The following is a 23,183-nucleotide window of genomic DNA, read 5'->3' as shown; positions in this document are numbered from 1 at the left end:
CTGTTTTTGCATATGTGTTTGTGTGTCACAGGTGCAGTAGTTATGTAATTTAAGATATTTAAAAAATAAATAAATTCATTTATAGCCTTAGCCTTACCTACTGTATTTTAGTACTTTTAGCTAATTATATTGTTACTCAGTAACATCACGTTCACGTTTGCTTAATGTTGTTACTTTAATGTGTATTAATGTCAGTTATATTTTAATTGTTTTCATGGTGGTTTTTATTGAAAAATGTAATAAAAAAAAACCCACTGAAAAATTACACACACACATATATGACATGAAATAAAAGTTACTTAAAAGAACATATCACATATCTTTAACTGTAAAAAGGATTTGTGAATATTTTACTGCAATTAACTGGAGTGATTTGATGGTAAATTAGATGGAAGTATAGTTACTTTTTTGTTTGTTTGTATTGGGGGGGGACTTATTGAGTTCTTTTATCAAACATTTATTACATAGTCAATGATTAGGTGATGTTTTTTTAGACATACATTTAAACCCTCAAACAAAAATGATTCTAAAAGCATGTAGCTGTCACTACTGGTTGGTATTGGACTGATGAAGCATTTATATACAAATTCATAAAGTACAAATAAATTGAAAAAAAACACAAAATAATCAAGCCAAAACCTTTTATTATTTAATTATCACTTTTAAGGACCACAGATTTGCTCTTTAAGCAACATTATTTGTAAATATAAGTACAGCCTTTTAATAAAATTGTAATATAGCTCACAACCATAATATAACCTCTACAAATAAATAATGATACTTCCCAATAAAATAAATTTACTAAAAAAGGCTGAAAAAATAAAAGATTTGAAAGAAAAAAATCCCTATACTGAACGACAGTTTTAATTTTAAATTGTAGACTGAAAATAAAAATTATTACATTTAACAATTTATAATATTGTTGCGTCATCGAGACCACGTGACTATTCTCACGCCCTCTAGTTTCTAGAACTATCCCGTACCTTGGCGAATGCTCTAGTATTTACTAGATAGGGTAGGCTGGTATATAAAAGAGGGTGACAACGTGACGGGAGAATAATGTAATGTGTGTGTGAGGTAGTGAGTAATTGATCTGCAGTCACAGGGTATTGTTGAAGTTAACGTTCGTTCATTATAGTGTTTGTTTTAGCGCGAATATTGAAATTAAGTGTATCGTAAAGTTGTATTCGGAAAGAATAAACCAGTTTTATTAAGTTAGGACTTGTGTCGCTAAAGTTTCGTCGGAACGAAGTTACGGAAAGTTAATTAACAAATGGAGACGTAACAATATTAAGTATTCCATATTATGAGCTTGATTATGAAAATTAGTTATCCCTTACTAAATTATACCATGTCCTTACTTTCTTACCTCTACAATCTTTACAGTGTTTTTCTTTGTGTGAATACGTTGTAGTATCCAGTACATTATCCCAGCAACAAGTATAAAAAACACCAGAGAGGGTCCAATTGTAACACCCAGAATCACTCGTTTATTATTTTCTTCCTTGTAACTGCTGAAATATTCAACAATCTGTTGAATAATTGTGCATATAAACTACTTGTATTGTGCAGTTTTTCTTGTTTCTACCAGGTTAGTTTAATGTATGTGACACGAAACATAATAAATTGGCCTTGTAAACATATCTAACTTGAAACTTTGTGTCACCCAAACATATTAACCTTTATAGAAACAAGAATGGCTAACAAACATAGCATATTCTTTATGATATTAATAGCACAATGCCCTGACTAGATTCTTATGGACTGGACTTAAATTTTTAATAACTTTTCTGAAAGATATTTGTTTTAACATGCATAATAAATTCAGTGTATATTCTTAGAAATTCTGATAAAGATTTCAGACAGATAGTTAGTTAAATATGTATACAATAAGTATAGCAACTGGGAAAAAAAGTTAAGTAAAAAATGCAGGGAGAAAAACCAAAAATTTGATCAACATTTCTACCAAGAAGATTGTTATCACATTTTCCATTTATTCATAATCCTTTTTTAGCATTTAACAATAATTACTATTTTTTTTATTTAATAAAAATTATAATAAATCAGATAAAATTTTAACACCCTCTAATAAACAAGAATTTGTTGAAAAAATAGTATTTTTCTGGAAAATTTGACAGCCAGTCTTAGGAAATAAAACGAACTAACTCTGATGGATCCACACTAGAACAATATGGAACTTTTTGTAGAATTCTGTATGGTTTATCAGGTGGGCATACAGCAGTGCAGTTGAACTAGAGAAAAAAGATCTATTACTTCTTGTATAAACAAAGTTGGTTAACTTTATTTCTAACTATTAAAGGTTTAAAAATTATTCTCATATTACAAACTGGATAAATTATATGTCATCAATAACTTTCTATAATCTTGCAAATGTTTTATCATAAAGTTCTTCTTTAGTTTTTAACCATCAGTAATAAAATTTTTATAGATTAGCCTACACTCATTTTAAACAACTTTGCCTTTCTATGATTTACATACAATAAAAGTCACTGTCACTGTAACAATAGTACATTAATACTAAATTTATAGCAACACTAAATTTCATAGTTTGAAAATAGTATTGAATTGCTTTTCTGTTTCATTTTTCTAAATAGCTACCTACACTTGTTTTGTTATCATTCATGTACACTCTGAAGTTTCGGCAGTCTTTACAGTCTTTAGTTGTTGGACCCATGCATTCTCGACATTCATTAGCACATTTAACACAGGTTCGACTGGCATTGTTGGCATAGTGGTCAATAGGACAGCTTGATTCACACTGTTCACCTGACATGTAATCCTTACAATTACATACTGATTTGTGGACTCCATATCCTGTGCATGTGAGACACTGAGAGTGACAAGGTCGAAACACCTTAATATGCAATAAAAAAAAGAATAACTTTTAACTTGCAAATCAATATCCATGCATAGCTTAGCACATCAAGCAAAAAATGTTGTGCTAACTATGACATTGATCTATCAAGCTAGGTTTTGATAAATATATTTTATGTCTTAGATACATGCAGACCTTCCAACAAGCCCCTCAGGAAAAGTAGGAATTTTAGTAGGGCAGAGTTTTTGAAAAGTAGGGCCTTTAGTAGGGAAAAGTAAGGATAATTTAGAGCAGGACTTTGAAATAGCATAGAAGCATTAGCCACTGTACTAGAAGAGCAAGAACTAGCAGAAAGTTTACTGCTGCTGGATTTGTTTATTACAACTAAACTTCACCTTAGCCAGTTCTTTGTGTTTATCTCCCTGTGGATATTTCAAGAGTTGCTGTTTGCCACTATTATCATAAGATATCTCCATTTGACAAATACTACAGAAACAGTCAAACTGGTCATTTGCCATTCATGACCATTATTGTCTGCACAGGTTAACCACTGGTGCTGGAATAATGTTTTTCTATGCGACATTTTATTTTTCTACATTACCTTGATATTTTATAACATGTTAAAAAGGCTTTCTCAAGCATGACTGCCATGTACACAAATTACACAACAATACAACACAAAGAACATGTATGTGTGTGTGTATGTATGTATGAAGATATGACTTACGGAGACATACACACTCTCATACATGAAAATCAAAGATGTACCTAAAGCTTATGCAAACAATAACCATAACAACAGGCACAAAAGCTGGTGCACATGATTCAGCTTGAAAACTCATAATATATTAAGTTAAAGAAGCATTTGATCATCCGTCAGTTATTCTTCACTGGGATGGAGGTTATGTTCACTCAAAGGTTACTAACGAGAAAGCAGAAAAGACAGTTTGCTCATCTTGCAAAAGAAACTGTCTGTTTCTGATGCCACCAAGAAGTTATAACTTGTATAAACAACCATATTTTGAAATGCTTTGCTGTTTGAAGTTATTAATAAAAAAAAGGTAGTTAAACTATACTATACATATGGCTATATGTGTTTTTGTGACAAGTTTTGTATCTTATGTTCAGCTAAACCAAAACTGTAGTTGAAAATTGGGAAAAAATATAAATTTTGCCTAAAAATAAGGGAAAGTAGGAAGCCTCTGTAGTGAAAATATAGAAAAGTAAGGTTTATTGGGGTGGCCTGCGAGTTAAAAATGATGATAATATACAATCTTACAAGGAATAGTAGTAAATATACCCCTAAGATATATAGTGTTTAAATAGTTAAAAGTTTTACACTTCAAAAACCAGCATCTTGACAATGATTAAGCTTTCAAATCTGACAAAACTTCACAATAAGACCTATAATTATATTTAGCCACTACTAGTTGGCATTAAATAGACTGTATAATGTTATATTTATTTTGTACCATTCAATACCTGATAACCAGAAATTATCAGTCTGGAGGAGTTATAAAATCCAAAATAATAGGTGAAAAATTATGTTGAGCTGAGAAACAAAACAGCTTTTATTGTATGATCTTTTTTATGGCATTAACTTCTTGTCTAACAAATTACTGGTATAAATAGCAGTTCACCTAAGTCTTAAGGTTTTTGTCAATAGACAAACTGATGAGCTCTGGTGTTGAGTAAAGGCCTTGTGATATGCCTGCATAACATGTTTTCTACCTGCTTTTAGTTATATGATAATTTAAAACTTTTTGTTATCCAGTTTCTATGCAGTTTTAACATAAATACATGGTCCAGAAAACCAATGAAGGTGCTCTGTTCTACTTGCTTTGTTTATTTGTTTTGTGTAGCATATAACATATATCCTGCCAGAGGGGATGTTGCAGTAACATTGTGCATCCATGTTGAAAGGGCCATCGACTGTAATATCCTTTGCTGGTCAAATGGATGATGCCTTTATGTTACAGCTAGGAAATGCTGTGAGAAAACAAGATCATGAGGTGACACTGTCAAAAGGACAAAGAAACCGAGTTTACCTATTGATTTCAAGCATATTTTCTAAGTTCAGTTCTATTAGGAGATCTTTGAGTAAAAACCTATTTTGAGGGCATTGTTTTACAATTGTATGGAGATCAATCCTGAGAGAGTGAAAGCTGTAGAACAAAGCACCATCTAATAATCCTGATGTATACTGCTTTTTCTTTCGTTTTCTTGAAAACTTGTCCAGTCTCTTTATTCAATACCTAGAGAATTCAGTTAAGTTTTCAATCACAGTTATTTCACAAATTTCCTGCTCATTCCTGCTGTTAAAGCACCTCTCCCATACTTGTAAGGGAATCAGCTTTACCTGAGAATACAACAGCCTCATAAGCAGTGGCCTACAGTGAATAGTATTGTCAAAATACTGCTATTTTTTCTTTGCTACTGAAAATCTGTACTAGTTTAGATAAGAATGGTACTTATAAGCTTTGGCATTATATTTCAGAAAACATTAGTTTTCAGATAACAGATAACTGATATAACTGATTGCAGTGGCCTAGTTACAACAAACAGTATAATTGAAATGCTAATATAATTTTTTTATTGCAAATCGATACTGAGCTAGTTAAGAATATGTTTGACCTGATGATTATCAAATAAAGACACTGTTTCTCCCTTAGAATAATATTATTTTTTAAATTTTGTATAATTAATTTCACATCTACATTTTTATTTCTAATTTACTGAATTTTTTAAAAGAATAGTAAGAAAGGATCACTCACAGGTTTCCCAACTAATTCCTTCAAATCTGTGTCTGAAGGTCCAATATATTCTGTAAAATATCCTTCTGGACAAGGTACATCACCAGACAAACATTCCTGATGTAAGACAAAACACATTATGAACAGTGATGTAGTCTTGGACAAAAAGTGTTTTGGCTATACGATATTTAAATATGGAAGATCTGCAGTGACATCTCAACAAGTAACATTTTAATTACACAATTTCTAAGTGAAATGCATATATATGAATAATTTCTTTATTCAGTGTTCATTCTACACTTTTTGTTTATGTAAAGTTAAACAACGAATAATTTCCATTTAACTAATCAGTAATTAATAATAGAGCAACAGGATGCATTTAATCTCTTACAAACAAGTGTTACCTAAATTTCTCATAATTTCTTATAGCATGGACAAAATAAGATTAAAATGGAACCAAATCTACCTTATCAAAGAAGTAAAATTATTCTAATGATCATTAATTTACACATTTTTCATATACACTGTCTTCTGGGTTTTATAATTAAATCTACAATTATACAAGCTTTTAATATAACAACTTATAACTCTACAAACCTACTTGTTTTAGCAAAACAAGTTTGTTTTCTATTTTCATACTGCAATAATTTAAATAATTTTGCAAGTATAACCATCTGAAAAACTATTTAAGTTCTAAACTGAAAGTCAATTGTATTTTTGGCAATTCAGTTTCTAATTAATATTAACATCTAATCAGAGCAAACTACCTACTTAGAGCAAAACTAAAAATTGACCTGTTAATGATTAAAATTAATTAAGTATACTTTTCTTATGTTCTTACTTATAAATATTAGAACGATAAAGATTGGAAGTAATTATAAAAATGTTTTCTAAAAAGTCATATTTAGAAGTGCATAAGCTTTTTATCAAAGCAGGTTATGTTTATTAGTTAGGAATTTCTTCATCTAAAGGAGGTTGTTTTTTCTATAACAAGCCTATACTCAGAACAATGCATTATATTTCACTAACATGGATCAAAGACATTACATTATCAGCAATGGAATTTCTATACATGCTCCTATAGTTCCTTCAAACAATCTTAAAATTTCCATAGCATCTTTAGACTCCAGATGTATAAAAGACAAAAGAATGACTTACAACCTCACTGTAGTTGTTTTCCTTCATAATTGATTTCTCACATGAGTTACATCCCCCAGGACCAAGAGTGTTATTGGGACCAGTACAGCTGTAAAGGAAAACAAACTGGATAAACTAACAGAAAATTTCATATAAGCTAATTGAAACATAAAATTCATAAAGGTGATAATAATTTGAAAACCTCAATAGGCATTTAAAACCATGAATAAGGCAAAAATGTTCAATGTATAAAAAAGTATGAAAGTAAATTTTAATATTAAGCCTAATATTGCTAATTAAAAATTGTATTTATTTATGTACACAAAAAAAAGAAAAGAAAGATAATAAAAAAAAAGAGAAAAATATAGTATGATGATAAAACTATGATGACTGGTAAAATCTAGTCTTTATTAACTCATATTACATCGTACAGATACTCATTAAATAAGCTGTCAACTTTTCAGTTTCTAAACTATGTTTAATTACCAAACTAAATTGATAATGAGGGGACACAGGAAAGTAAGGTGTTTAATGGCATACATAAAACAACACTTCCAAAGTTAATTATGTCACACAGCCCATGTTATTTCAGGCACCAGTATAAACACTATTTAGCTTATCTTACTTGTAATAATCTTCTTAAAGACAGCACTAGCTGATAATATTAGTTACTAGTTAATTTCAGGAAATGTTTTCAAAAACGTTTTAAGCTTATTCATACAAAATCGTACAAACTGCATGTTGAAACTAAAATATATAGTTAACTCACCCATCAATACAGTTCTCATGACACAACTTACACTCCTTGTTGTCACTGTATTTAGTGATAGGACATTTAGAGGTACAGTAAGGACCATCCTTAAAGTTTTTGCATATTTTACAGTTGTTCGATTCCTAAAAGAGAGAAACTTGGTTTAGAAGGGTAATAAAGAGAAATACAAGTGTATGTTTTTAGCTATCTAGGTTGAGGATGATAGATTTTCCTTCTTTTAAAACATACATTCATTGAAATTATTTTAAAATAAAGTAAACCAAAATACCTAACAGTGATTTTTACAATTACAAAAAAATAGAAAGAGTTCATAGCTGGTTAATTATGGCTGTATTTATCCTGAACACGGTTTAGAGGCTCCCTTATTCTATTGAAAGCTTTTAGATTCTTTTTTAAGTTTTGCAATAGAGTACATTTAAAAATACACAAACCATGGATTAATTTTAACACCTACTTCAAAATCACACTTTAAATCTAACATTATTTTATTCTGGGAAAACCTATGAATGAAACAATAAAAAAACACATTACATTTTAAGAAAGAAGACTATATCTTGCTTGTGTTAATGATAATAATGACATTATTAAGATGCTGATAGACTTAATTCTAGAGTTCTTTTGCATCACATTTTCAGTTACATATTTCAAAGTAACAGATTAATTAACATCTACAAGTTCACATTTATTCAACTTTTATGACAGTGTTTTCCAAAAAAATGTTACTGATTTTGTATTGCTTTGTGATGAACCTTTGGAGATCATATACTGTCAATATTTAGAAAAAAGGTGAAGAATAGCTTTTGAATGCTTTGATCTATTATAGGCAACGAACTGTTGATTTTTGATAATCAAATCATAATATTTTACTAGCTGGAACAAACCGTAGGTGTATATAAAATAACACTAACTCCATTACTGGGTTATTGGTGTCTCCACACCACAGAGCAATAATGCTTTCAAGTTCTGATCAACCTACTCTCCATGTGGACTATTATAATAGCAAAATAATTGTGTGGAGGAATATATCTTGTTAAATTGAAAATACATAGACAGTCATTACAATTTCATTTTATGTAACAACAAACCTATGCAGTATATGTGATGTTGTTACAAAGAATACAGAGCTGTTTCAAAAACAGAGCTAGATGTCATCATTGTCTACTTCTATTTACAACCTGTATTATAAAAATATTTTATCATTAACTTACAAAAACACATATTAATAATGAATGAGAAACAAAATTTTCATTTAAGAACATTCTCAATCATACTGTTGTAAATTATATTTTCTATATTTTGGTTTCGATGTTTCTTTGCTAGAGAGAGTTGCTAATCATGATGATGATGTTGCAATACCTGGAATTTCTTGAATGTTAAGGATTAAGAAGCTTTATGAAATATCTAGAAACAAGAATACATTATATATGAATAAATGAGTAATAAGAAGTCAATTAGTATTTTAGTTCAATATTATCACATCTATCCTGCTGTTCAGTTACTTTGTGGGTTACTTTTTTCTTTATCGACAAAAGGTAAATAAGTTAGGCATAATTACCATCAACAAGGAATTTCTGTTGAAACATTGTTTATGTACATAGACATACAACTTGTTTGAAAGTAAACAGAGCCTGTAACAAACATTATAGAAGAAATTAATAAATTTATCTTTATTGGAACTGCACTTCACATCATTTTCACCATTTAATTCAAAATAATCCACCCAACAATAGAACATGTCACAACATCTATTATTCGTCTATATTGTACAATTCTTCCTATCATTATTTAATGAATTAATTAATTTAGTATCAAAATGCAACTCACTGGACCACTGCATCCCCTTAAGCACTCACTGTGACAGTGCTTACATGTGTTATTTCCAGCATCATATGAACTGAAAATGAAATATTCAGAAATTTATTATATTTAATTTTTAATAATAAAGTAGACATATTTTGAGTAGAACTGCATTTAATAAAAACACAAAATTTGAACAGCATTTTCAAGTAGGAGACCTATTTAAAATGAACACCTTTATAATCAAGCTGCATTAAAATTTATTATCTTGTTTTCAACACCTAAGCTACAAATATTGTCACTCATCAAGTCACTGAACTAAAAAACAGTGTTTCAACTCATATATTGAACTAAAAAATATGAAAACATTTAAAATCATTGTAAGAGAAAAGACAAAAAAGTCAAGCATGATTCACCTTGTCTTATATCTATCACATCAAAGCAATCTAAAAGAATACTTAATGTATCTGTGTAAGAAAAAAACAAACAAAAATGGTCAATATTTCATAAAAAATAACATTTACTCTGGAGCACTTGAAAGATTTTTTTTTCCCATAAAAGGTGTACTGCACGGTAAGCCAGTTTTTCTTTTTTGGTTTAGTTCTTTCTAGTTCATGTCTGTTTACTTTACAGTTATTATATTTAGCAATATTATTGTTTAATATTCATTTTGTTGTATAAATTCTAGGCTTCTAGACTTGAGAAACATACATGTACAATACTGCACAATAACTATATGAACATCCTTACCAAATGTTTAGTTACTGTTAAGTATGTCTTCATGTTTTAGAAAGTAAACTCCAAATTCAAAAACATTCCTGCAGCATGAGTTGTCATATTTTATGATCATTCCTCTTACCTTTAATACTTTTGGAATTTATGTTTTAATCTCACCTAAGTTTAAATCTGTCTTAGTCAAAACATAATTTTGCATTACACTTTAAAAGATGGTAAACTTCATCTTTGCCCTAAAATGTATTGAATTTCCCGAGAATAACATACTTCTCTACCACACTGCAGTTCTCCATGCAAATATCTCCTAGCTTGTAGGCTCGACAAGATACACATTCATCTGGACGAGGTCCCCAACACTCTTCATTTTTACACTGGTTATGACATACTAATCCTCTGTCTTCTGTGGATAAAGAAAGGAAATGACATATTAAATTCCCACATGGTTCAAACTGTACAATAATATAAAATCAATATTTTTTGCAAAGAAAACTGCTAACGACATGTAACAGCATTTATGAAAAAAAAAACTGTATATTTTAACAAAATCAAACATTTCACATGAACATAGTTTACTACTTAGGGGTGAAATTCTTCATCAAGGTTTCAAGCTATTAGCTACTACTACAATGCTACTATAAGGTGTATCACAACAGGGAGTTCTTTCAAAATCACAATCTAACCACCGTTATTACTACTTGCACAGTTATATGAGAGAGATTTGAATTATAATTTAACTTAAGTTCAAATAAAACTATGTACAACTCAAATTTCTTTCACATCTTTAGGAAAATTACTGTTTGTGCTAAAACAATTTTCATATTCAAAATACAAAATGTAAAAATGTAACAAGTAATGATGGTGTCTGTATTAGAAAGACACATTTGGAGCAGAAAATGAAAATAAAAAGTCATTAATGAACAATTAATTAATATTTATTTAATTTGTAAATTTACATACGTATGTAGTTGTATATACTATACTTACTACAATATTCCTTTTTAGCATTATCTCGTAGGAATGCCTTATTTGAATTATACATTATGATATTGTCCCATTTTATGGTTTCTGTTAAACAAAGTTTGTCATTCTCAAGGATCATCACATTTCCAGATGTTATTCTCTTCAGGGACTTCAAGCCTAGAGTTTCTAGTGATGTCTTGAGAACATATAATGAAACATATTGCCTACCAAAAAAAATCATATTTAAGTACATTCAACAGCCATTTATACTGTTTATAATCAGAATTAATAAAACAGAAAAATATAAAAAAGTTTCTATATATACTATGTTCTTAAAAATTCACTTATATATATATATATATAACTGCAAGCTACTCAGAATTTTGATTTCACAGCTAATAATCTTAATCTTTTACTTCCTCAAAAAACTTAAATATCTTTGATACTTTGAATTGTAAGTTTCTTTTAAGTTTACCAGCTAAATGGTTAAAACCTCTATCAAAAGGAAATAAAACTTAAAAATGGCCAGAGATCTATCTTTATTTCCTAAATAACACAAAATAATGGTAAACTCATTCCAGTATTAACAAATAATTTTGTAGTATTCCATATTTTACAAACTTTCTAACAAAGTAACATGCTTATCTTTGCTGAAATTCATGTTTTAGTGAAGAGAAGAAATTACCTAATAAATAAATAACCAGTTATTTCACTGAATACTAAAAGATAATTAATTGTGATGTTATGTTATGTGTTATCCAAATATATAAAGTACTGTTACACCTCCAGTCGTTAATTAATTTTCCGTAACTTCGTTCCGATGAAACTTTAGCAACACAAGTCCTTTCTTAAATAAAACTGGTTTATTCTTTCCGAATACAACTTTACGATACACTTAATTTCAACAACACTATAATTCACGTCTCACGAGGCCAACAATATTTTGTCCGCATACATTCAATTACTCATTACACTGTTGTCCCGTTACATTGTGACCATCTTATATTTACCAGACTACCCCTATATCTAGCAAATGCTAGGGCATTCTTGAAGGAACAGGATATTTCTAGAAAACAGGTGGCGTGATACTAGTCATGTGACCTCGCTGACGCAACAGTACTTTAGTGGTGAGTAAAGAACTATACATCTAAACCAAACAAACTACTTACATTACATCACTATATGAGACCTACTTTATTTAGTTGCTTTGCTCTTTGAAACAGATTAATGAGCCCTGAATTTGGCAAACTAGTCTGCTGCAGTCAGAGTAGTAATCAAAGAACATAATTAGGCCTCTATATCATTTATCTTCACTCAAATTGATATTTTGGTAATGAAAATAAATTAAGAAATAAAGTAGCACGATGTAAGATGTCTAGGAACAAGTTATTAATATCAGTAAAACAAGGAAAAAAGCTGTAAGTTTCTGAGTAACATATTAAGAATCTATAAAATATTTAAGTACTCATCAACATTGTGTTTTAGGTTCATATGAGGATCTGGCACTAGAAAATGTATCCATCATGAGAGACATTTTTGTATGAAAAAATTACATTAATGATAATGTCGAAAACAGGGACTGCTAAACTGATTCAGGCCTTATATAAATTGATTCATATACTTTTATATTGCTTTATGTCACTACAATAAAAGTAAAAACTTACTCAGTCGTCTGACGACCTCCTATCACTTCAAGATTACGAAAGCAGTGAAGATTTTTGAAATGTGGGTTTGAGGCTTCAATGCTGAGGTAACCTGTGATTTCTTTTAAAGTGCTGAACACTTCTAGCTGACTAGGGTGTAATGCTGGATAAACTTTACCTGATAAATCTCTGTAAGAAAAAAAAAAGATTCAAATTAAAAACTTAATTATCAAAATATTCCTAAGAAGAAATTGAAAAAGGTAAACAAAAAATATATAGTACAAGTACATAAAACATTCAGCTTTGAAACCAGTGTGAAGAACACACTTTTCTTTTCCAAAAAATATTTCTGAAAATGTTGCTTTTTATTTTGTTAAAATATGCTATAAAGTTAAACTGCCACTGCTATATTTATCAATCAGCTGGATATAAATATATTTTAAATAGCTTCTTGTCTAGCAAATGGAATTTTTATGGAAAATATGTACAATTAGCCACAATTAAGTTAATTAGGGTAGTTGTACCCATGTTTACTAACTGAATGTTATCTACTGGAATCAAGTTTATGGAAGTAGCTACTTTTTTCAGTTTCCAGAATTTAGAACAAAGACTAGTAAATGGCCTAATATCACTAATTACTTGAAATCACTCTGAACTAGAATCATCACTTATAAGAGCCACCAGAAGAAAATAGTTGTTAAAGCCCTCAGTTTCTCTATCATTCTTTTTTTTCCAGCCTATTTCAAAGAATTAAAAGAAATTTTTCTCGACACCCAGAAAATTGTTGAGAACACATGAAGTAGTTTAACTACTCACATAACCTCTTTTACTGGGTGAATGTTTCAGTGTAAATTGATAACCTGAAAGAATTATATACCTGAGAACAAAGAATCTTCATTGAGGATGACAATGCTGGTGTATGACCAAGAAATGTTACTTAACTTAGTTTAAACTTACAGTACTAGAGAAAATGGAAAACTGCATTCTTCTTTCTTTCTTTACAATAAGTCTTATGAAAGCCATGACATTGAAAATAACTATTTTACATGCTTTTAAACAAAATTAAATCTGGTGAGATCAGAAACATATGAAAACATTATGACTCTTTGACTAATAACCTCAGATCAATCCATATTCAAATTTTATTCTCTGTAAGTACTTTTGTGCACAAAATAAATAATTTTACTAGTCTAATACTTTCACAATCATTAATTTTTAGCTTAACATTTCCAAGTGAAGCACAGCTCTACATTCATATTTGATTTGTTTATAATTTGTATAATCTTCCTACACAAGCTTTTTTTTTTTGCTTTGGGAAAAATTCATTTCATGTACTTTGTGAGAAAAATGTGTTTTTCTAATGTGAGTAGAAGACTTTCATTTAATCCCATAACTGTGCTAAAATATGTTTAAAAAAATACCAAAACAAAATATTTAAGAATTCATTGCTTACTCTTCAAAGTCAGTATAATTAGTAAAAGTTGATTCCAGTATGGTAATGGATCCTTTGATGACAGTGCAGTTTCGAAATTTCTCAATATTTCCTGAATGTAATGTTTTAACACCAGTGCAAGCTATATGAAAAGAAGATTCAAGTGTATCACTATATATACATTCAAAATCACACAAATGTGACATCTCATTAGAAACCTTACATATAACATTTATTTGAAAAACTTAAATGAAGATGCTAGAATACATTATATAATAATAATAACCTTTGATCAGAGTAAGCTAGGTGTCAATAATAGAAACTATTACTAAGGCTATGGGTTCCCAATTCAATAAACTTTGTTTTATTGGTATTGTTTAAATGTTTTTATATAATAATAATAACCTTTGATCAGAGTAAGCTAGGTGTCAATAATAGAAACTATTACTAAGGCTATGGGTTCCCAATTCAATGAACTTTGTTTTATTGGTATTGTTTAAATGTTTTTATATAATAATAATAACCTTTGATCAGAGTAAGCTCGGTTTCAATAATAGAAACTATTACTAAAACTGTGGGTTCCCAATTCAATAAACTTTGTTTTATTGGTTTTTTATACGTTTTTCTCACTGCAGTTACCCTATTATATCACAGGAGTTCAGGTGATATTATCATGTACAACACTTTGTGTAAAAAAAAAAGATGTTTGGTTTAGACTGGTTTTTAAAAGTAGTGATCCTCATCACCAATCAAGGCCAAAAACCAAAAAGATGGGGATCAGGCTCTATCTACACAGAAGGAGTTTGATGGATTTTCTGCCTGTTTTCTTCACTAATACCAAACAGTGAGATTCTCTCACCTTGACACAGAATAAAATCCCACTTGACACTAAAAAAGTGACTTTTACATTGTACAAGTTAGAAACATTTCAGATACAGCTTACTTTCATTTTCACAAAAAAGTTACTTGGTAGACAAATATAAAATATTTATCTAAAGGCAATTATATGGTTTACAAAGTTCAATGAAAAACGTTATATAGTGGTAAGATCTCATTGAACGTCTTATTAACCCAAACTAAACCACATTTCTCACTTATATAGTGGTAAGATCTCACTGAACATCTTATTAACCCAAACTAAAACACACTTCTCACTTATATAGTGGTAAGATCTCATTGAACGTCTTATTAACCCAAACTAAACCACACTTCTCACTTATATAGTGGTAAGATCTCATTGAACATCTTATTAACCCAAACTAAACCACACTTCTCACTTACATAGTGGTAAGATCTCATTGAATGTCTTATTAACACAAACTAAACCACACTTCTCACTTATATAGTGGTAAGATCTCATTGAACATCTTATTAACCCAAACTAAACCACACTTCTCACTTATATAGTGGTAAGATCTCATTGAACATCTTATTAACCCAAACTAAACCACACTTCTCACTTATATAGTGGTAAGATCTCATTGAATGTCTTATTAACACAAACTAAACCACATTTCTCACTTATATAGTGGTAAGATCTCATTGAATGTCTTATTAACCCAAACTAAACCACACTTCTCACTTATATAGTGGTAAGATCTCATTGAATGTATTATTGACCCAAACTAAACCACACTTCTCACTTATATAGTGGTAAGATCTCATTGAATGTCTTATTAACCCAATTTAAACCACACTTCTCACTTATATAGTGGTAAGATCTCATTGAATGTCTTATTAACCCAAACTAAACCACATTTTTCATTGTTCATCTGTGTCAACTAGCTGAAAATTTCAATGTTGAGAGTATTTTTGGAAAACAATCCAAATCTTTATAAGCATCTACTTTGCTGATGCACCAGAAATACTGTTATACATAAAACTTGGATACCCACGATATCTCAGATTTAGTCTTATATACAACATTACAAATAGATCTAGAATGTTGTATATCTGCTTCTATTGTAGAAGTGCATTTCTATCATTTATCCTTAAAAGCTTTTCATAAAAACCTTACATTTTGGACAGGGGCCATCACATGGTACACATTCTCCTTTCACAGTTTTTTTGTTGGGTGGACATGACCGGACACAGGCCCCATTGTCCTTCAGAAGGTGTTCTGGGTAAAATACATAGAAAAAAAAAGATAATATTTAATGTTATAAAAACTAAAAATCACATTTTTTGATGAAGTAAAATGAGATTCTAACTGGGTATTTGCTTAAATAATTTTATATTATACTATAACTCACAGTTGCCACACTAGCCAGGAACTACCATAGCTACAGCTTTACTGAATGTCTTAAACATCATACCCTGGTCATTAATTTTTTATTCTACGGTATGAATACTTTATGTTTAAAACAATTAAATTCTTTGCCCTGTAGACTGTGAAGGTATATTGTGTTAGTTGGTAACATAAGTTTGTTAGATATACAAGACTGTTTAGTGTAAGAGTTATTATTTAGTTCATTTACTGACCTAATATTTGATGATTATTTAGTTTTTAAAACAGGTGTTAAAAGTTGATTATTTTAAAAATGATAGTTATGACAAATTTCATTATGTAACTTGGTAAGAGTAGTACATTGTGTATGTGATTTAACTGTTGTATTAGGTTTTAACAATATTGTTGACATCATCTTACTTGAAACTTCCAAATGTTTCTAGCTATGTGTAATATTGTTGCTACTAGAGGGCTAGATATTTCTAGATTTTTCTGTTGTGTGTTATGAATATGTGCAGATAGAGAGAGGAAGTTAAGAAAAGACATGAGAGAAATAATTAGACAGATCTAGATTGAGTGGTTGGCAGTTTAGTCATGATGGGTGATTCCTAAAGAAGTTAAGTGAAGATAGAAAAAGTTAGTTAGTGAAAGAAAATGTAAATTAAAGTGAGTTTCACAGTTTGACAGAGATAAGGAGAATAATTTTTCTTGTCAAAGGGCATTCTAAAGTAACTGAACCCACCGGAGTGGACTTTGATGAAAAGGAGACAATTATTTAAAGTTCTGGATACAACTGTGGTTACCCACTGGGTAACATAAGTGAATTTATCACAGACTGTATAATAAGAAATAGAGTAGGGAAAAATAATTCATCTTGTCAATTGGATTCTAAAGTAATTGAATCATACTGTGTGGACTTTTGACAAAAAAGAGAAATGTTTAGAATTTTAGATACAATGGTGATAACCAATAGTGTAATGAGTTTTTGCACGTACATTTGACTTGTTTTGGATATATTATTTCAAAACAAATGGATTGTGTGCTATCCGTTTATTGTTGACATTTATTGCCAACAAGTCACAAACATCTACTGTAGAAGAATCCCAGCCCACATATATAAAATGTTGACAGAGTTCGAAGCCAATACAATTGACTATAGAAACTGAATTAAACACAGAGTTTGTGGATAAACTTCTTTTTAGTTTCTTTCATTATTGACAACTTTTTGACTTAATAATACAGATATATTTACCTTTATAAATATTAATAAATACCAAATATACATTACATTTCTCAAATTTGTTTCTGAAGTATTTTACTTACAGCAAAGATTTGTGATGGTTCCACAAATTATTCCAAGTTTTTAAAAGAAATTCATGGACTAAAGAAAATAAAATATTTTTACAAATAGATAAAATGACCGTTACTTCTAGAGAATCTTAAAAGTTCTTTTATTTACTCAATGTTTTGCTTTATTCCTTCATGAGGAGCATAAAATTGTCAGTGATATCAAACAAATCACAGTTGCCACACTAATTGGGAACTCCTAAAGTGATAAAAATGTAAAGCTGGAACATTGAGAAAATAAAACAACCTGTAAAATTACCTAGAGTTCACAGTCATTTTATTTATTTATTTGTAATCATGTGTGCTATGCTCCAGTCAGCATTACATAAATTTAAAAAGGAGAGTAGTCTGAGTGAATGGTTGTTGATCTCAGAGTTCACATTGTATTTTTTTTATCTGGTTTGTTTGATGTTAAAGTTATATAATAGAGAACTTTCCTTTTGTAAAATATGTTCTTTAAATTTTTCTGCAAACTGAAATACAAAATAAAGAGCTCCGAGTTACCTGGACAGTTTTTAACACAAGTAGCACCATAAGCATATTTGCCCTTTGGGTTATTTTCCCAGGAATATGTTGATGGGTTGTACCTTTTCATTGGAGGACATTCCTGCTTACATACATTATCATCATGAAAATTGCGACAAGCCTGTAAATGAACCATATTTTTGTTTTAAAAAATCCCCAAATTATAGGAAAATTGAGTTAAAAAGATCACAGAAAGAGATCTATATAGGTTTGCAAATTAAATTTCCTAACCATTTACTTAGAATAAGGTTATCACACTACCATAATATAAAAACAGTCAGCATACTTGCAAGTATAACAAAGTTAGTTTTTTAATCTATCACATAATTTTAATTCCAATATTAATCAAGTGTGTCAACTCTACATGTGAAATTAGTAATGGAAAAAAAAAAAAAGTGCTGCAAAGCACAGATTTAAAAACAAACAAAAAGAACCTTAATGAGATGGATATTATTCTTCAAACAAAAACAGTCTTCCTGAACTCATAGAAATGATTAATGAACACTTTATAAAAGTATCATAGACCCTTTAATCAGATGTTTTCTATGATAAAACAAACAAAATCCTCTTAGGTAATATTATTCACATTAGTAAGAACAACCAAAGAATAAACAACAAACGACACAATATTTTCTCATATAAGGCTGATAATATTTTATGTATTGGTTGTAAATGTATATAATGGTGACAAAAATACTTGGATCTGAATATAAGTTAAACTAGTGGCTACACAATAAAACACCTTTATATTGATTTTAAAATGAAAAGTTTTATTAATGCAATATCACAATATATTTAGCATGACTGACTTGTTTATAAAAGGGGTCAAGTACGAGTAATATGCATATTTTCAGTATGCATAGATGACTATACCCACAGTAACTGAAGGGAATGCAAATCTTCTTTTATATCTGTGACTTGGTTTAAATTTAAGATTTTTATAAAGTAAATGAATAGTCTATTTTTTTGCTTACTAAGCAGTCACTCTGCTTTGGTCCAGTGCACCCTCCAGCACAAAAGAGATGGCAACATTCACGAGGATTGGGACCATAACATCTTCCTTTATAACACTGTGGTGAACAATTAATCTTGGAAAACTTTTGGCAGTTTTTAGCTCCTTGTCCCCAACATCCACCTGTACAAGACTCATGACAAGATGGACCTAAAAAAATATGATTAGAGATTAATGTTGTTATTATTACTTACATTATAACACATTCATTGATTCAAAAGAAAATAATGAAACACTTAGCAATAAAAGTAAACTAAGAGTAGTAAGTACCAAGAAATAAATTTCCCATGATAAACTTTTATAATCCAGGAAAAATACAAGACCTTAAGAAGATGTATTTGTCATTTTGCAGTTATTATTTAGAATTCTTAATTCTTAAACCTAAAAACATAAATGTAATATTTTTTCCAACTAAGGGTGTTTCATCACTCATATATTTACCAAAGTAAGAAGAAGAGTTTAAATACAACACTGTTTCATTTTTTGGGAACTGAAATATTTTCAAAATAATATAAACTAATAATAATTTAACAATATCCATATTATTCCTATATTACTTGTAGTTCTCTACATGTGCTGTTTTAGTTAGAGCATAAGCTGTTACCATCACAACATTTCATAATAAATTTCTGTTACCAGTACACAAAGAACTTTCTTAAATCAATTATACTTACACTCCTTATCTGATGGTTTTGTGGTATACTTGAAAATTGCTTTTGAGCCTTGTCCAGTTAAAATCTCATTCCAGTTTATTGTGTGAATAAAACATATCTCATAGCTGTGTAAGAAGCCCACATTTCCAGTTAAAATGTCTAAACGAATGTAAAAGAATGTTATAATAAGATTTATTTCAGCTGATTACAGTCAAAAAACAAATCATTTGACTGTAAACAACAAACAAGTTTACAATTAAACCAAACCTTACCTATTTAATAATAAATCTCTAGAAAAAGTTAAGATGAATATACGAGTTATTTATAGATATACTTAATTGAAAACTATTAATGCCTTTCTATTCATTACAAATTAAGTTACATTTCACTGGTACTAATGACATGGAGATATTTGGTTCAAATCGAGTTAGAGCAAATATTCTCATAGCATTCCACTAAAATAGCCAGTTACTTGTCATCTATCCTGAGTTTATGTTTTGACAGGAAGTAATTTCTTTTATCAAGAATGCAAGCTTTTCTGGTTTATTACAGTAGAAGTCACTACACAGCGATTTTTTTTGTCAGAGATATAAAATGTGTTTAGCAATTGAAAAAATGTTATCATCATCGACATGTTTTTCTTCATTTTGACACTTTGAAAAGCATTGTAAGAAAACCTTCAATTATACTAATTAATATATGCAAAGCTAAATGTTTTAAATAGACCTGATAATCAAAATATTTTCAATAATAACTTATACTTATAATAAAAAATAAAACTCAAATTTATGTTGTTAGAAAACAAGCATGACTATAAAAAGTATAAGTTATAACATTAATTGAATCAATACCTCGGAGTGATGGAAGTTCTAATGATTCTATAGAACTGTAACCAACAAATAATGCGAAAGGCTTCTTCTTGAACAAACCATTCAGCAGCAACAAGTTACGACCACGAATGATCATCAGATTGGGTAGTTCCATTTTCTTTAGTTTCATGTGCGATAGCAGGACATAGCCTGTGACTTCTCGAATGTCATGGAGGAAACTCAGATCACTTTTTTCCTGCACAAGTATGTTCAAAATACATAAATAAAAACTTCTTTTACAGATTATTAATGAATTGGTAGTAAATCTTTAAATAACATCCTTAACATTTGTTAAGCACAAAGCCATACAATGGGCTATCTGTTCTGTGCCCACCACTGGTATCGAAACCCGGTTTTAGTGTCATAAGCCATCAGTCTTGCCACTGAGGGGCAAGAGGAAAATAATTGACTGATACGATTGTACTAAAACCTTAAAACATATTTCCAAAAATACTCAATAGATGGCAATTACTAATACGGTGATCGGGAAAATGTAAATAACAGATGATTTTATCTATTTCCTCACTTCAGGTATTTATCAATATTAAGTTACAAAACATCGTCAAGTGTCAAGAAGGCGAACACAGTATTACTGAAAGTCTGGCTAATGAGGTGAATGTTTATGCCATGTCACTTTGCTCTCCAAGAAATTGTTTAAATTTTATTAGCATGTTATTTAAGTTGTCAATAACCAGGGTATTGATACTAATCTATTAGATTTTTCCGTTATCGGGATGAATAAATAAAATCACCTAAATTTTAAACATATTTTCATTCAATAAAGTTTTATATAAATGTATTTTGGACACTGTCTTTATTCAAACAAATGAACGAAATAAAGTAGGTATTTCTACAAAGAAAAAGTATACTGGACAATGTCTGTGTGTTTTGTTATGTGGAATCAAACTCCTGATTTTAGCGTTGTAAATCCAAAGACTTACCGCTGTCCCACCGGGGAACATATTAAACAAGAACGAGTGAAAAACTCTTAAATGCAATCAGCTAAAATCCCCATTTACTTGTATAGTTAGAGACGGAAGGTTACCACGAAATAATATGACGTAAAATTATATTTTATCAATTCAAAAACTTATACAAACTTATAAGAATTGTTCCGGAATAAAACATCAGTAAGGACCTTAAACTTGTAATTGTCATCACACGCTTTGAGAGAATATCTTTGTACATTATCTGCTGTATTGTTTTAGTATATTCCCGCCTACTGCGACGAGGCGAAGTTCGAGAAACACCGGTCTATATTTCCGTCATATACAATTTATGGTACCAGAATACACGTATTTTAAAAACGTAATTTTTTATTTACTTTTCGTCAGTGATAAAATTACAGAGGATGCGCCGTTATATTCTTATTACAAATACGGAAACACACAAAAACGAACCTACAGATTTGGGGTACTTGTCAAATAATGTCATTAATTTTCATCAACTTAAACGTCAGCCGTAATTAGACTTTCGTGCTACGTAAGATTACTTGGCGAAATTGATTAAAAGGACCACCTGCAGTGTTTTACGTTAATATAATTGTTTATGAAATTTATATAATAATTCTAGCATCTTTTGTTTGAGTAGTCATTCGAAAGTGTATGTTTTGTAACTCTTGAAAATACGTCAAAAAGCGCTGTACTTCAGAGCTATCGATGACCAACACCACCTGTCAACGTTATGCTTCCGAGTTTAATTGGCCAAACACAGTACATTTACGACGTTTTCTACATCGTTGTCAAAGGAATGGGAAAATATGGGTTAATGACTAGAGTGAAATAAAATGGTCAAATAATGTTCTCGCAAACGTTTTCTAAAGTTATTTACCTTATGGTGGAAGATCACTTGTAATTGTTAAGACGTTTTACTGTGTAAAGACATTTTTAACAGTATGTTATGCGCAGCTACAAATTCTTACATTTAATAGTTGAAAATTATGCTGTAATTTTTTTGCAGTATGAGGCTTTTAATGAGAAGACACATTTTATTTGCAGAAATCGGGATAAAATTGAGCCATTTGGAAGTGATTAAATAAGAGAAATATCTCCAATTAGAGTTATCTTCAAAGTCCAATTCAGTGAAGACTTCTCGTAACTTCACGTGAAATTCGTTACTGTCATTAAAGTTATGGCTGGTAATTAGACTTGCCTGACTTTTTTTATGTTTGTTTGTTTTTAATTATGCACAAAGCTACACAAGGGCTATCTGTGCTCTGCCCACCACGGGTATCGAAACCCGGTTTCTAGCGTTGTAAGTCCGCAGACATACTGCTGTGCCACTGGGGGGGGGCGACTTTTTTTATGAAACATAAATATATATATCAATGTGTTGTCATAAATGACGGAATATAAGTGAGAAAAAAAGAAGCAAAAAGCAGCCTATCTATCTATCTATAAAACCTAACTCATCGTATAGGGCTATAGGCAAAGCAACGCGCTTCCATAAAAAAAAAAAAGGTTGTTTAGGCAGAGTATTCATAATG

General features: G+C 29.9%; 1 protein-coding gene across 1 annotated transcript in view; it reads right to left on the bottom strand.

Annotated features, from left to right (window-relative positions):
• Nucleotides 1-1,369: 1,369 nt before the first annotated feature.
• LOC106469386 (epidermal growth factor receptor-like) overlaps nt 1,370-23,183 on the bottom strand; it is a gene marked incomplete at its 3' end in the record, with an annotated part of 79,444 nt that continues 57,630 nt past the window's right edge. The window contains exons 5-20 of the mRNA XM_022397894.1: nt 20,681-20,894; nt 19,851-19,988; nt 19,139-19,326; nt 18,144-18,285; nt 16,083-16,184; nt 14,087-14,207; nt 12,655-12,822; nt 11,015-11,214; nt 10,298-10,430; nt 9,323-9,392; nt 7,496-7,620; nt 6,748-6,835; nt 5,611-5,706; nt 2,624-2,875; nt 2,167-2,252; nt 1,370-1,514 (exon numbers count right to left, since the gene is read on the bottom strand). Of these exons, the coding sequence (XP_022253602.1) occupies nt 1,370-1,514; nt 2,167-2,252; nt 2,624-2,875; nt 5,611-5,706; nt 6,748-6,835; nt 7,496-7,620; nt 9,323-9,392; nt 10,298-10,430; nt 11,015-11,214; nt 12,655-12,822; nt 14,087-14,207; nt 16,083-16,184; nt 18,144-18,285; nt 19,139-19,326; nt 19,851-19,988; nt 20,681-20,894 (2,268 nt within the window). The remainder of the gene's footprint in view (nt 1,515-2,166; nt 2,253-2,623; nt 2,876-5,610; nt 5,707-6,747; nt 6,836-7,495; nt 7,621-9,322; nt 9,393-10,297; nt 10,431-11,014; nt 11,215-12,654; nt 12,823-14,086; nt 14,208-16,082; nt 16,185-18,143; nt 18,286-19,138; nt 19,327-19,850; nt 19,989-20,680; nt 20,895-23,183) is intronic.

Source organism: Limulus polyphemus, unplaced genomic scaffold (assembly GCF_000517525.1).
Source record: "Limulus polyphemus unplaced genomic scaffold, Limulus_polyphemus-2.1.2 Scaffold3458, whole genome shotgun sequence".
In the NCBI taxonomy this organism is placed as follows: Eukaryota; Metazoa; Arthropoda; class Merostomata; order Xiphosura; family Limulidae; genus Limulus; species Limulus polyphemus.
The sequence above is the reverse complement of the archived record's forward strand: the minus strand, read 5'-3'. Positions and strand labels throughout refer to the sequence as shown.